At 38.8% G+C, this 14,649-nt stretch overlaps 4 protein-coding genes across 4 annotated transcripts; 2 read left to right on the forward strand and 2 right to left on the reverse strand.

The window, feature by feature from the left end:
* Positions 1-1,951: 1,951 nt before the first annotated feature.
* On the forward strand, positions 1,952-4,080 carry LOC112189958. The gene is made up of 4 exons (XM_024329363.2): positions 1,952-2,351; positions 2,448-2,562; positions 2,672-2,786; positions 2,936-4,080. The coding sequence occupies exons 1-4, from the start codon at positions 2,251-2,253 to the stop codon at positions 3,874-3,876; spliced, it is 1,272 nt and encodes a 423-aa protein (XP_024185131.1). The 5' UTR covers positions 1,952-2,250; the 3' UTR covers positions 3,877-4,080.
* A 1,389-nt stretch (positions 4,081-5,469) lies between these two features.
* On the reverse strand, positions 5,470-6,298 carry LOC112189959 (cucumber peeling cupredoxin). The gene is made up of 2 exons (XM_024329364.2): positions 6,022-6,298; positions 5,470-5,933 (listed from the first exon to the last, which is right to left on the reverse strand). Exons 1-2 carry the CDS (start codon positions 6,206-6,208, stop codon positions 5,629-5,631), a joined length of 492 nt encoding a protein of 163 aa, XP_024185132.1. The 5' UTR covers positions 6,209-6,298; the 3' UTR covers positions 5,470-5,628.
* Positions 6,299-6,939: 641 nt separating this feature from the next.
* LOC112190167 (umecyanin) lies at positions 6,940-8,010 on the forward strand. The gene is made up of 2 exons (XM_024329588.2): positions 6,940-7,395; positions 7,540-8,010. Exons 1-2 carry the CDS (start codon positions 7,236-7,238, stop codon positions 7,866-7,868), a joined length of 489 nt encoding a protein of 162 aa, XP_024185356.1. The 5' UTR covers positions 6,940-7,235; the 3' UTR covers positions 7,869-8,010.
* Positions 8,011-12,044: 4,034 nt separating this feature from the next.
* On the reverse strand, positions 12,045-12,902 carry LOC112189152 (stellacyanin). The gene is made up of 2 exons (XM_024328424.2): positions 12,630-12,902; positions 12,045-12,516 (listed from the first exon to the last, which is right to left on the reverse strand). Exons 1-2 carry the CDS (start codon positions 12,814-12,816, stop codon positions 12,167-12,169), a joined length of 537 nt encoding a protein of 178 aa, XP_024184192.1. The 5' UTR covers positions 12,817-12,902; the 3' UTR covers positions 12,045-12,166.
* Positions 12,903-14,649: the final 1,747 nt, after the last annotated feature.

Below are 14,649 nucleotides of genomic sequence, written 5' to 3' on the forward strand. Positions count from 1 at the left end.
TGAGAGACATGGAGAAGAGGAGGAGGAGGGCATGTGTTATCAGCATATGTTATGATCATATGAGATGTGAACCCTACTGAGGTAATACATGTTTAGTTTTCTTGATTTGTTCTTCTTCTTTGTCCGAGTTAAAGTAATAGGATCATAAGGCGTTTGATAAAATACTTAACAATGATGTTTCTTAATTACTCAGCTACACACATAGTATTTAAACCTTCGAATTATTGGGGTTACTTTAGAAAGACGGAAGGAAATGAATTCACTTGCATATATAGGAGAGTCAAGAGAATGGAACTCATGGTGGAATGAATTCATAATGTAATTCTGATTGACTGTAGTTTTAAACTTTTGAAGATGAAATCTGCATCTATACACGGGGCGAGGACCCTCTAGCATCCCTGAAACTTTTTCTTCCTTTTTTTTTAACAAGTCACAACGTGTTGATAAAATGCTTAAATTAAACATGTAGACTCTCTAATGCCAGACAGCCAGAGAACTGAAACCTTGGCACAGAAAAGCCCAATTCATTGAACATGATCACAATGGTGGACTGACTCTGATCATATATACATGTCACCTGAAAAGATATATCATAATCAGATTAGGTGTGTCCTGAGCCCTGACACTGATCCCAGGCTTCCAAGCAATGAAGTAATATATCTTTATTATCCAAAAAAAAAAATGAAGTGACATCTTTATCAGTCTGAGATCGATAGACCCACGTACAGAGCTTGCAATCAGCTGGAGACAAAGCAAACGCCAAATATTTTGAAGAGAAACATAAAAAATACTTGTACTTAAACAATTTGCAAGTACCATATGTCAAAAGCAGGTAAAGCTGTGCAGTTTCCTTCGGCACTCACTCAACTTTCAACTTTGGCTCCCTCTCCTTCTCTGCAGAAATTGTTATCCACTACGCAGTGGCCCCTGTCTTTCTCTCAACTTGAAAATGCCTCTACATAACTAGTGTGCACTTTGAAACTCTGAAACCGGGAGTCATTTGCCATGTGCTTCACACAATGAGCTAATCATGTTACATTAGTAAGTGTTTGCGGTGTACTCCATACATTGAGCTAATTCAATGACTCTCGGGCTGTGGAGTCTCAAGACTCCTGAGCGCACTACAGCACACTAGTTACCGTGCAGCCATTTTCAAGAGCAGACAAGACATGCAATGTAGTGTCAGGGTAGTGTGAATACTCAATGCAAAGGTTACAGTGCTGTAGCTGCTGCAGAAAAGTTATGTCTCTCTTTTTCTATTTATGGACTGAAATAATGCACTCGCTTCAAAATGGTGGGTTAGATTTCTGCATATTTTCTACTAAAACAGTAACACCAACATAAACACCATGAGCTGCACAATGCCACAATGTTTGAATTCACTATGTCTAATGTGAGAGGCCCCTGGAGATACCATTTGGATGCGTCAATCTCATCACCACTGACGATACCAATGCATCCAACGGTCCATACGGATCGTTGTGGACCACTAATACACCGTTGGGGAGGTTAAGGTACACAGTTGAGGTCATGAGTCGGTCCTTCAATTGCATTATAAGGTCATGCTCCAACTCAAGTGCAATGGACAAGAGGTACCATCACAAGTTAAAAACTAATAAAGGAGATATTAGAACCCATATCTTGTTTGTCTCATCTTCCAAGTCCTAGAATCTAGATAGGTATCTATCTGTGACTTATAATTGACCTAACATTCTTTACCATCATTTAAATTTTTTGGGACGTGATTTTGAATCTGCTAAGTAAGATAGGGTGTCGATTTTAAGCTCTTGTTTGTGTCTGGGCCAAATTGCGACATGGGTGTATATATATAAATATATATATGATTATATGGCGAGGGACAAATTTTACAGAGGCACAAAATTGATAGTTTGATACCCACCCACAAGCCATAATAAAGTCTTGTTTTAGGTTGACCCCCATCCCTCCCTCACTTGAGAAAAGATTGAACATCAAAAACTATGGTAAACTCTCTAAATTATTGGGGGAAGACAAAAGCATTGGAAAGCTACCCTTCCTCTCTCCCCATGTACTACCCAGCAAAAACTGTCCCTTTGCACAAACTTAGAGAATGAAGGTGGGGAAATAGTGACAGACCCCATCACTTGTAATTTCTAAAGCTCCATGAGACTCTAGCAAACCCCAGAGACTCAATTTTGCTTCCTTTGGCCAGCTTCTTTCCTTTTCCTTTTGAGGGCGTTTGGCTATTCTCTGCTTCTGTGTTTATTTAAGATGCCAAGGCCGGGTCCGAGGCCGTATGAGTGCGTCAGGCGGGCTTGGCATAGCGATAGGCACCAACCCATGAGAGGCTCCATCATTCAGCAGATGTTCAGGTTCTTCTGGGTTTTGTTTTTGTTTTGTTTTTGTGCAAAGGTCTCTGCTTTTGTACATTTTGTTGATTGCCCAGCCCCACTGTGTGTTTGATTCAGGGTCGTCAGTGAAGTCCATAGCTCCAAAACGAAGAACAACAAGGAGTGGCAGGAAAAGCTGCCCATGGTGGTTTTGAGAGCAGAGGAAATCATGTATTCCAAGGCCAATTCAGAGGTGCTTCTCTTCGATTGAGCTGGGTTTTCGGTTAGGATTTTCTTCTTCCATTCAACTTTTCTCAGCTGTCTGCCCTTTTGCTCATTTTGCTTTGTGTTATTGCTTTTAGGCTGAGTACATGAATTCTGATACACTATGGGATAGAGCAAATGACGCCGTTAACACAATTATTCGAAGAGATGAGGGCACTGAAACCCGGGACCTTTTGCCGCCGTGTGTTGAAGGTACCATTTTACTCATTTTGTGGCTTGGTGTTATTTTCAATGTACAAGCTTTTGTTTAGTTTGCAAGCAGAATTTTTTTTTTGGTGAAATGGATATAAACTAGAAGTGTGATTTTGTATGTGTATTGTGGTTCCTCCTCTTTATGCCAGCTGCGCTTAATCTGGGTTGTGTTGCGGTAAGAGCTTCAAGAAGCCAACGCCACAGTAATCCAAGGAGTTACCTCATTCCGAGACCGCAAGAACCCCCCTCTCCACCCACTAGGATTTTGGATAGACCATCTGATGAACGACGCCCTCCGTTTTCTCCTCCACATCACCCGGGAAATCAATCAAACTTTGCAAGACCCTCAGCTGTGAGCTCTGCACATTTGGTCCCGGAAGTTCACAGTCACGCCAACCAAAGTAGTAACCTGACTAACCCTCGGCATTACCCATTTTCCCTTGAGAATGTTCCTGGTGGCCATAACCAGGTAACAACAATGTCAACCAACAACCAATTGAACTTAGGTTCAGTATATCCATTGTATTATGGATCTCACTATCAAACTGAAGCATCCCAGTTAGGTCCTCAGGTCCCAGAAAATGCACATTCTAGGACTATATATGTTGGTACACCAGTTACATCAATTCAGGAGCCTACCAAGCAGAACATTTTCACCTGTCAAAGGGCTGAAAATATGTCACACAGAATTCCCCAAGTAGATGTCATGGACATCCAGGAGAAGCCACGAGAAGCAGAATATGATTTATCTTTGAGGTTGGGTCTTGTCTCACATTTATGTACTGATAGAAGCTTGGCCAGTGAAACGGAAGATATTGGTTCGAGTAATTCTCAAGAGGGCGGAAAGTTCAACGATTATTCACCATCTATAAGTAAGGAGTTCTGTTTCTTTCCTACTAGGACTGCTTATGATCCCTCTGAGTCCACTTCAAGCATGTGGAATTCAGAGGGTGAAGATCGGAGTTTGGAGCCAACTTTAAAGAAGCGCAAAGCAACTTTTAGAAACAATGAAGAGGATGGGCAATTTTTCTGCCAGCCACCTGGCCAGCCCAACAAGTTTCCTGGTCGATTTTCAGGGCCAGGTTTGTAGGCATTCTTTTCTTTTTGTAGTATATATGCTTTAAAGTTCAATATCTCAATATAAGGTTCTGAATCCTTTTATGAGAACTCTCTTCTTATGTAGCTCTGATTGTGAAATTTCACAAGTTCATGTTACTTGCTCCTTTTATGAGTCGTGCTATATGATCAATGTAAACGTGACATAGCTTAAGGTTGAAACATGAAACTTTCTGCATATCTGACAGAAACTACTAAGATCAGCCAATATTGAATTACTTAGATTTTTAAAGTTGAACGAAAATGATAGAAACAAATTTGTGTATCAAAAATATGAGAATTTCTGGTACTGTTTAAGATGATAGCATATAGGAACTTCAATGTTTGAGGACTTCGCTGCAATACATTGGTTTTTCCCCAGAATCTCCTCTTCCCAAGACCAAAACGAAATATTAAGGAATTCTTTTTTTTGTTTTGTTTAGTTATTAACTCGACAGTTCCTATAGCTTAAATGTTGAATAATGAGATTCAATCCTTTTAACTTTGAAATGGTCCTTAGAAGAGAAAACCTTTGCTTTTTTTTTTAATGATGGATTATAGCTTTGCCTTGTCATTAGCTGATCTTCAGACTGAGAAAGTACAGTGTTTGAAGATCATTAAGATACTTTCAATTCTTCTAAAAATTATCAATTCTCGGATGGTCTGTAAAGAAATCCATTGTTGTCAGAATGGTTTAGGCCTTTAGGGTTTATGGTGTGTGTACACTGCACACAATGGTTGTGGGGAAGACAGGCTGAGTTGGATCTGGGATGTATATTATCTTGTTGTGGTGTTTGGTGTAAGTGGAATAACTAGTCCATAGGAGAAGGTACCTGAAGTTTGCATTTTCTGTTTGTTGATTTCACATGTGGGACTGTTGAATAAAATCAGTGAAAAACATGATATATCTAAGAAAAGACACTGAGGTCGTATATAAAAGTTTGATACCGAGTGACCAAGAAAAGATACTGAGTGGGGCATTGTTGTGACCTCTTCAAAAAATTGGTACACTTTGATGTTTATGATCATTTATTGTTGCATATGACAAGAAAGACTAAGACTTGACATGTAAGAGAAGAAAGAAAGAAAAGACTAGTCTGCAGTGACCCCAAATAAAGAGACAACAGTGCTGGGTGAGAGATGCAGAAGCATTGAACCTTGTGGTGTTGTGGTGGTGATGGCAGAGCAGCAATAGGAGTAGAGGCATTGGGGGATCGGATGGTAATTGCGACCTTCTGGCCTTGCTCGCAGTTGCCACCGACAGTGGAGATGGAGTAGTGAGAACCAGTAGAAATAAGAGCAGAAGTGTATGTTCTACTGTTCTTCCCTCAGTCCCTCTAAAGAACATAAGTGTTTACTGTGTCTTGGCCTTGCAAATGAAGGTTATTTATAGGAGAGACTCAAAGTGGAGAATTTAGAATTATGTGCTAACAACACTTTGATGGCATCATACCATTTTTAGTAAATCTTCAAAAATGAAATGAAAAGAAAAACCCATGTTTATTTTAGCTTTTGATTATGGACAAGTGTGTTCTTCATTTGGGTATACATTGCAGATTTACAGCAATAGAGAACATACTGTGCCAAGTGCCAACAACACTTTGATAGCATCATACCATTTATATTCAAAAGAATTGTAATATATTATAACTGATGTATATCATTGATCTCAAGTTACTGGATGATCGAACATCAATTTATTGTAATTACATGACAGACTTGATAGAGAATCGATGACATGAATTCATCACATGCAAGTGAAGAAGGAAATGACTAGTGTGGAGCTGATGAGCCCAAGTAGTAAAGATGCAACAGTTGTATGGGCGCCTGAAGGCGGTGGTGGAGCAGATGTTGGAGAGGATGATCCTACAGTGATGGTCACCTTCTGGCCTTGCTCACAGTGGTCGCCAACGGTGCAGATGAAGTAGCGAGAACCAGCAGAAATAAGATTCACATTCACCGGAGTAGTACTCCAGATTCCCGGGTCACTGCAGTTGTCATATTCTTCCTTAGTTGCTTCTGCCATAGTATGATTTCCAGTCCAATTGAATGCTGCAATACAGAAGACGGAACAAATAGTAAAACTGCTAAACCAATTAGAGTCCAAAAAAAGAATCTTAATTAGTGTTAAAGGACTTACAAACTACATCGCCCAACTGAAATGTCTTAGAGGCAGCCCAATCTGAATAGAAGGAGGTGTTGGGGGGAAGAGTCCAGCCCAAGCTGTCACCAACTACATATTCTGCTGCTGTTGCACCCTTCATTAAACCCACCATAACAACCATTAAGCTTAAGCAAGCTATCATACTAGCCCTGCAGCTTGCCATTTTCTAATACCTTGTATGTCAGTTTCTCTACAGAAGATCAATTGCTGGAAGTCAGAACTTAAATATGGTTTTCGATGCATAGAATTACATTAGCCAGATGGTATTTATAGGCCGCAATGGTAATACATGTACGACTTGGCTAATTAACCTTGAACTGTTAAACTTGTTATGATATTGCATGAAAACACGTTGCGTTCCCCCGCAAATCATGAACTTTGAATAAGCTGGCAGCTGTGATTGTTGAACCAGTTCATTGCGTAATGCCTCTTAATTCATGTCTCAGACTAGGACCGGCCCTTTTTGAATCGGACTTCCTGGGATAACACCTACTCTGGGGTAGGGGGACGGGCGGTGGGTTCCCAGAGTAGGGCAGACCCCTCGCCTTCGGGTTGAGGGTGGGACAAGTTCCCTACATCATCTGCTTTTGAGGAGCTAATATTGTCTAATCCCTCATTTACAAAAAAAAAAAAAAAAAAAAAAAAGGCTACAGATGAGAGAAAAGGCACCGGAGGCCTGCCCTGAACCCAGAATCATATCCTGTTCACTTTTTACCTTATCCCAAGTTCCCAACAAATATGCCATGTGAGGAAAACACAGTTCAAATTGAGGAAAGTAGAGACGAGTCAAAGAAAAGAAAAGCACACTTTGTCAGTTGGTCTTTTGAATTTGCCAGCTTTCATAACCTGGCCTATGATACTCGTACACATCCTGCAACCTATTCTGGCTAGAGTGCCATGGTGCGAGTTCAAGTGAAGCACGCAAAGCAGAACATTCCAACCTCAATTGAATAATTCACACTTGCCCGTACCCATATGTGCAAAGTGCCAATGCTGCTGTATTCATGAGTCAATTAATCTTCCACCACCCACCTCATCATTTTTCTCCACCTATAATTACTCCAACTTGGAATAAAATCATATCCAAACTTAATTGAGTAGCACTATCCACCTTAATTTCTCATTTATTCCTAACCAAGTAATACGCAGAGACTCGCAGGGACTACCTGAGCAACACATTACTCGAAGAGATGGATAGCCGTGTGGCTTTGATGAGCTTCGTGATGGTGGCTTTGCTAATGAAGGGTGCAGCTGCTGGAATTCACACAGTCAATTGGACTGTCCCCTCCAATAAGTCAGCTTACACCACTTGGGCTAACACGAGCACTTTCTATCTCAACGACCAACTGCGTAAGCTTTTATTTCCATAAATCACCTTCTTAATCCATTGATTCATTAGCTTTTCAGTTAAGTTGAGAATAATACTGATGTTGTACCAATTAATAGTTGGTGATCATTGTGCATTGTTTAATGCTTGCGGTGCTGAATGAACAGAATTCGGGTGGAGTGGGACGCACAATGTGGCGAATGCAACCAAGGATGAATATGATAACTGCTTAAAGACTGCCAAGGTACTAACAAGTACCTCGCTCACTCTCATCGATCTTAATACTTCTGGTCCTCTCTACTTCATATGCACCATAGACGATCACTGTGAAAGTGGCCAGAAGCTGGCTATCAACGTTACCAACGTTATCGGTCCCACGTTAACTACTCCACCGCCGCCACCAAGCTCAGCTTCAGCTCTGGCTGTTGGGACTTTATTTGCAATCGTGAGCTCCATCATAGTCACATCCTTCATTTATCGTTTCATACTATACTAATGATTAGTTTGGTCTTCCTTAATTTTGTTTTAAATTTAATGTATTTTATATATTATGCTTGTTTTTTTATTGGGATGTTTTGGTTTTGGTCATTCTCCTTTGTATCATCGATCTTTTTCTTTTAATTTTATTGAGCGATAAAGTGAAAACTTTCTTTTTTATCTCTCATTTTTCTAAAGAATAATATTCATTGCTCTTATGTTTTTTATTTTTTTGACAAATTATGATTATGTGGGCTTAGAACATCTTTAGCAATACTAGCCATTTTTTAGTCAAATTTTAACTAAAGTAGCTAAAAAGTCATTTTAGCTAGTCACTTTATAATTACGTCTGCATCAATGCTCTCTATTTTAGTTAGTTTTGAATTTATATTATTTTTCAAATGAATATTAAATAGTTTAAATGTATTTATAAATTACATAAAATAACTTAAAAATAATGTTTTAAATTATAGAGAGTCTCATCCCACTCTCTATATTTAGGAGCGAGATAGCTAAAATTTATAATAGAGCGTCACTTAGGAGTCTGGTGCAACTGCTAAAATAGATAAAAAACTAAACATGCTCTCCAAAATAGCTAAGGAGCCACAATAGAGAGTCTGCTAAAAATGCTATAACCATAAGCTCATATAGGGATTGTACAACTGATGCAATATGTGATTATTACTATATGGGCTAATTGCAACTCATATAGGGTAAGAGTACTCATGCAAGTGAGATTTAGTACGCCAAAAGATATGTTATTCCAACATGGTAGAAAACAATCATGGAAGTTTCTCCTAAATTTTGTAATCATGATTTTCACCCAAAATAGTGGACATATGCAATTTTAGACAAAAAAAAGCCGCGTGAGTCCACAATTTTGAGTGAAAATCATGATTTTGGATAAAAAAAATAAATTTTGAATAAAGTTTTGGGACTGATTTTCAAAGTGTTAGAATATCATACCACATCTTTCGATGTGCTTAACCTCGCTCGCACTGTGACGTCCTGAACCCGAATTCACCGGTTTACTAGTCACTTGGACGGTGAACGATCTTTACTTTCACTTTTACTATCGTTTTAGTGCTTTTAGTGGCCCTAAAAGTTGGCTTTTTGTTCGGGTCAAAATTTGAGAAAATATTCTTCAAGAAAGTTGTAGAGGACGTTAAACCGAGTCCGTGGACATGTGGTACGTAAAAATCGGAGTTCGTATGCGAAAGTTATAATTGAAAAAGTAAAGTTACTGTTCATGATAGAAATTTGTATAAATAATGAAAATTTACTGTGGTAGGTTTCCAAATCCGGAAACCCACCTTTCTCTGTCCTCTCCCCTATCTCTCCCCTTTCCTCTTTGGGCGATTCCTTCTCCCCTTCGATTCGCCGCCATCCGGCCATTAACCTGTGGGCAACCGGCCACCACGTGATCGCCTCTTCCTCCTCTTGATGCTAGTGCCCTTGAGTTTCGGCGATTTGTCCGGAAAACCCCGAATCGAAGCAAGGAACCTCACGGGGGCAGTTTGAGCTTTTCCGGCGATTTAGCCATTTCCGACCGTCTCCGGCCACCAAACCGGCGTCGAAGGTGCGGCTTTCGCCAAGGATCATTTTCCCCCTAGCCTTGAGCCACGATTTGCAGTGTAGAGGGAGAATCGATCAACACCCGATCCTAGGGTTCTTGGATTTTCTGGGTTTTCTTCACCAGCCAATTTCGAGCACTTAAAGGTAAAATTGGAATGTGCTGTAGTTGAGAAACTTGTTGGGTCTGTTGTGATGTTGCTGCTGCCAAAATTTGGTGGCCATCGGAGGTGGTGGCCTCTGGTGCGTGGGGCGCGTGGAGGCACGTAGGGCAATTTTCTGACTTTGATTTTTAGCCTATTAGATCCTATAATTGATGTAGAGCTCGTAAATGTGAATTTGGTTGGAATTGAAGAAAAGTTGTGTTGATTATGAAATTTCCAGAATTTAGAATTCCATTACCGATTTACGAGAATCCGACCGTCCGATATCTCTCGGCTCTGCCTTGGAACCTTTAAATTAACGAATTGGTATTAATGGTATAATTTGGGTTGAATCCGAGAAGAAGTGAAGATATGATTATGAGGATTTGATTTTAGGAATCGTATTTAATTGGCAAATCGATATTCACGAATTATAATTGTGTACAGGGCGATATACCGAGCTATTACTTGATGAAGGAACTCATATGCGTGATCGCCTAAATTGTACTGTGAGTGGACATTTATTTTCAATTAAATGTGCATGCAATATATTATTATTTTCCGATTGAGGTTTAATTTATTATTTGAATTATTGAGTGTTATAATTTTATGAGCTTGATTTCTTGAGATTTATTATGCTCTATGAGTTACGGGATTTTTAGTGAATTTCCTTCCCGAGGGCTTTCAATAGATTTTTCAAGCTATTTATTTATGAGTTATTGAGTTGCGAAATGATTTTCGGGAAGTGACTAATTAAGAAAATATTATGAGAATTATTGATTTCGAATATCGGTTTTTATGAGGATTCACGAGTACAAATGTTTCATCGAATATTTGAGCATGATTGAATTATCGAGATTTATTGAGTTTTGAGCTCTGCACTTATCAGCCTTGAAGTTAGATTGAGATTCTTTCCGAAAGCATTTATTGGTTTACAAAGTATTTGATTTATGCTTTCGAGGATTTATTGAGATATTGAGGTTTGAGTTAGCGAGATAATCCTGAGTTATGCTTTCGGTGAATTATTAATGATTTATTGAAGTAATCTCGAGTTTCTTTCCGAAAGCAAGTAATTGAAAGAGGTTGTTTCTAGTTTATTGAGGAGGCTATCAGTCAGCGCATGCATGCATTACCTAGTTGGTAGTCCCTTCTAGGTAATAGTCTGGTTGGCAGTCCCTTCCGATGCGTCACCTGGTTGGCAGTCCCTTCCAGATGACATGCGGTAGTTAGTTGGCAGTCCCTTCTATCCACCGCCTCCTATTCCTGTTGGCAGTCCATTCCGATGCTTCATCTGGGTGGCAGTCCCTCCCAGATGGCATGAGATAACTAGACAACAGTCCTTTCTAGTCATCAAACGAACCTCTTGAAAATGATGTTTTAAAAAGGATTGAGGATGAGATTTTAAGAGATTGCAGTAAAGATGATGATTAAAAGTATTTCCAAGATTGTTACTGCATGCGAGGTTTTAGAGAATAACTTGGGAAATCATTAAATTTTACTTATTCATTCGAAATTACTTATTTTTCGTCCACTCACTCTAACGATTTTTAAATGTTTTTCCCTGGGCCCTTCGGTTTTAAATGCCCAGTTTGCAGACTAGTTTAGCTTGAGGTCGAGCGTACTTGGGGTTGAGGCATAGCTTCCGCATTATAAAAATATCTGTAATTTATCTTGTATTCTATTCTCTTGTACGCCTGTACATTAGATTGCTCAGATAACCTATGAGATTAATATTCTCAAGTTTAGAATGTGATATAGGGAGCATGGTGGCTCTAGAAGAATAAGGGTGGATTATTTTAGAAATGTAAATGTCTTTCGACAAGTTTTTGGGTAGTCCACTTTTAGAGGTAGTTCAGCCAAATTTTTGGTATAATTTCTTCTTAGGTGGGCCCCGTAGGGCCATTTTGAATTTTCAAGGTGAAATTCGGGGCGGATCCTGTCAGCACAGACACTATTAAGTGTTAACCTTACTTGCAGGAGCAGGAGCACTGTTAACATTACTTTCCATATGAGCGTGGGGACTTGATTATATAGGCATGTACATTATTAGTTTCACTTGCTATGAAAATACTTGTTTCACTATATTTATATAATCTATAATTCATTGAGCTTAGGCGTTTCCAGAGGTAAATTGGTGGGAGCTTAAATCATTTCATAATTTGGGCTTGCATTGTATAGTAATTTCATATGCAATCAATATTGTATTAAATTCAAACACTTGGTCTGTCCCAGGATCAATCTGCCATATGTATTTGTATACTTCAAATCAATTTTTTTTTTCTTCTTATTCTTTTAAAAAAGAGGATTAAAGGATTTCACTCTGAAAAAGATGATTAAAGGATTTCACTCTTACCCCCATAGTGACTCGAACCTAGGACCTAAAATAGACAGTGGGTGCTCTAACACTTCAAATCAGTTTATTATGGTGGCTTCTAGGCTTCTAGCTAGTTCACGAAACTCTTTTAATTACGAATATCAAGTTCTGCCAAACATTGAAAGGGAATCATTTATAAACATTGAATAACCAACCAATTTGGCCAATGGAATACAACAATCATGAAAAAAATGATACAAAATCTTCCATTAATTAACATGTGTACTATTAAATATAGTTCAAGAAAAATATGACTGCAGTGGATATGACTGCAGACAAGGCAGTACCAATGGTGAGAGAAGAAGCACTGTTCCATCTCCACCAGTCGTCGTCATCATCACTGTTATCATCTCCCGGTGTATATTGACCTGTTCCTCCCATTGTAATGGCCACCTTCTGTCCTAAAACGCTGCAGTGATTGTCCTCGGTGCAGATGAAGTACCGAGTACCGTTAAGCGAGCTCAACGTAATTCTTGCCGGGCTGGAATCATAGAGAGCAATGGGGTTCGACTTTGTGCAGCTCGAAAAATCAGCCTGTGTCACTTCAGCCACCGTGTGCGGTCCAGTCCACTTAAACACTGCAACAAATGTTAAGCATATTAGCTACCTACGTTCATCTCAGCGCTACTAATTGTTGGCCATGCTGAGATCGATCCGTCACACAAGAAATGATCGAGAATTAGTAACTTACCGACTACGTCACCGAGCTGAAATTGCTTCGAGGCGGCCCAGTTCGCGTAGGCAACTGAACCAGAAGGAGGAATGTTCCAGCCTAAATCTTCTCCGACGGTGTAGCTCTCAGCGGTGGCACCCTTCAGTAAGGCCAGTGCTACAACAAGAAGCGAGCACCCGATTAACCCTAGTTGAGAACTAACCATGTTTGATATGAATATCTCTGTGTTTTCTTGCTTTGGAAATGTTATTGCATATGAACCGGTTTGTGATGAATACTTATACGAAGAGAATGATGAGCAAAAGCCAAGCTTTAGCTAGACTTAGATTTAATCGTACTGTACGTACCTAGCAAATTCCTTACTTTCAAAATAGGCGACTACTGATGCCAACTTTATCAACATCTAGAAGAAGTTTGACGGTGACTGTTTTCTTTTATAATATTAAACAATAGACCATATTTTACATCGACTACATATTTCTTTCTTTAAAGAATTGTGGTCTTTCTGGAAGCAAAGACCCCTGTGATATTTTCGGAAGCTACGAAACCTTCATGATTCAAGTCAATGTATGTACATGCCAGATGGTAATCTTTTCTCAGTTCGGAATATTATTACCACCACAAGCAAGATTTTTATGAGGTCACCCTCATGCCTCAACACCAACTCGATATTTTAGTTCAACCCAAAAAAGATATAAAGACATGTTTCACTTATTCCCTTCAGGTATATGTGTTTCTTCAGTTTGTCGATCTGCCCTGTTCTTAGTTCGAGGCTCATATATTAGGAGTCCGCTTTATTTCTTGCCTTTCATATATATATTTTAGTTCTGGATGAACAATGTTAAATTATTGACTATCAACTATTGTTATTCATGATAATTTATTATAACTTCGGCAAAACAAAAAATAGATCGAAAGATATTATATATACCCAAGCATGAGTCATGACTACACTGACTAGGTTGTGATGATGACATAAAGCTATATATAATCATGGGTTATGCATTACAAACCTCAAATTCAAATACGTGTTAAGTACTTGTCCTTGTCTTTCTTTTCTTATTTATTTTTTTCTCTCTTAACTCTTTTTTTTTTTTTGGTCAATCTCTCTTAACTCGGTAGCCTCTGTTTCTGGCCTATGTCCACGCTTATTTACAATGTGAAAAGTATATGTGCGAAGAGAAAAATGAGAAAGGGTTAGGTATGTGCTTCCTTAATTTTATTTGTTTTTTAATTATACAAGTATGCTACAACATAAAACTTCCTTTGGGAACGCAGAGGTGGGCAATAATATTTGCTACTTTTGGAAAAGAGTTCTGTTTTAAAACATTTACAGAATGACAGGACATGGTAATAATCAAAGTTTTTTTTCTTTCTTAATAGAAATGTTAACAACCAAAGTTGACTACGGAGCAGCATGGACCAGGTATGGCCATTTTTTTTAATTGATTCCAATCCATTTTGATAACGGGACAAAGACCCTATATCTGAGGGTCTCTAGCTAGGCTTTGGATCGAAACCAAGTGGCCTATCTGGATTTTTGCCCTTGTTGTTTTTGGGGTCCTGCGTATGCCATGTGGTTATGTTATATCTAACCAAATAATTAATGTAGCTTCTTGTCTTCGAATTAGACCCAAAACAATGTATGATAAGGTTGTCATTGAAATTTTAACACACCGGCCAATTGCAAAAGCTCTTGAAGCAGTATGCAATTAATAGCTTTTTTGAATAAGTATGCAATTAATAGCTTAGTTTGGCCAGAAATGCCATATCCATATATAGTGACAGGTAAATTTAAAAGTGATTTCGATCTTCATGATGGCCATAATGAACTATTTGGGTTCGGTCTAGAGCTAAATTAAAAAAATAAGCCATCAACGTTTATAGACATTCACGTTCAATAATACATAACAATGGATGAATTAGGAGTTTAATTTCAAATGCTGCATCAGTTGCTTAGGTAGCTAGCCTCTCTGAAATCTTTTCTCATATTTCACGAGTTGGAAATGGTCACCTATCACTTGCCTGTCGCTAGTGG

Source organism: Rosa chinensis, chromosome 2 (genome assembly GCF_002994745.2).
Source record: "Rosa chinensis cultivar Old Blush chromosome 2, RchiOBHm-V2, whole genome shotgun sequence".
Taxonomy (NCBI): Eukaryota; Viridiplantae; Streptophyta; class Magnoliopsida; order Rosales; family Rosaceae; genus Rosa; species Rosa chinensis.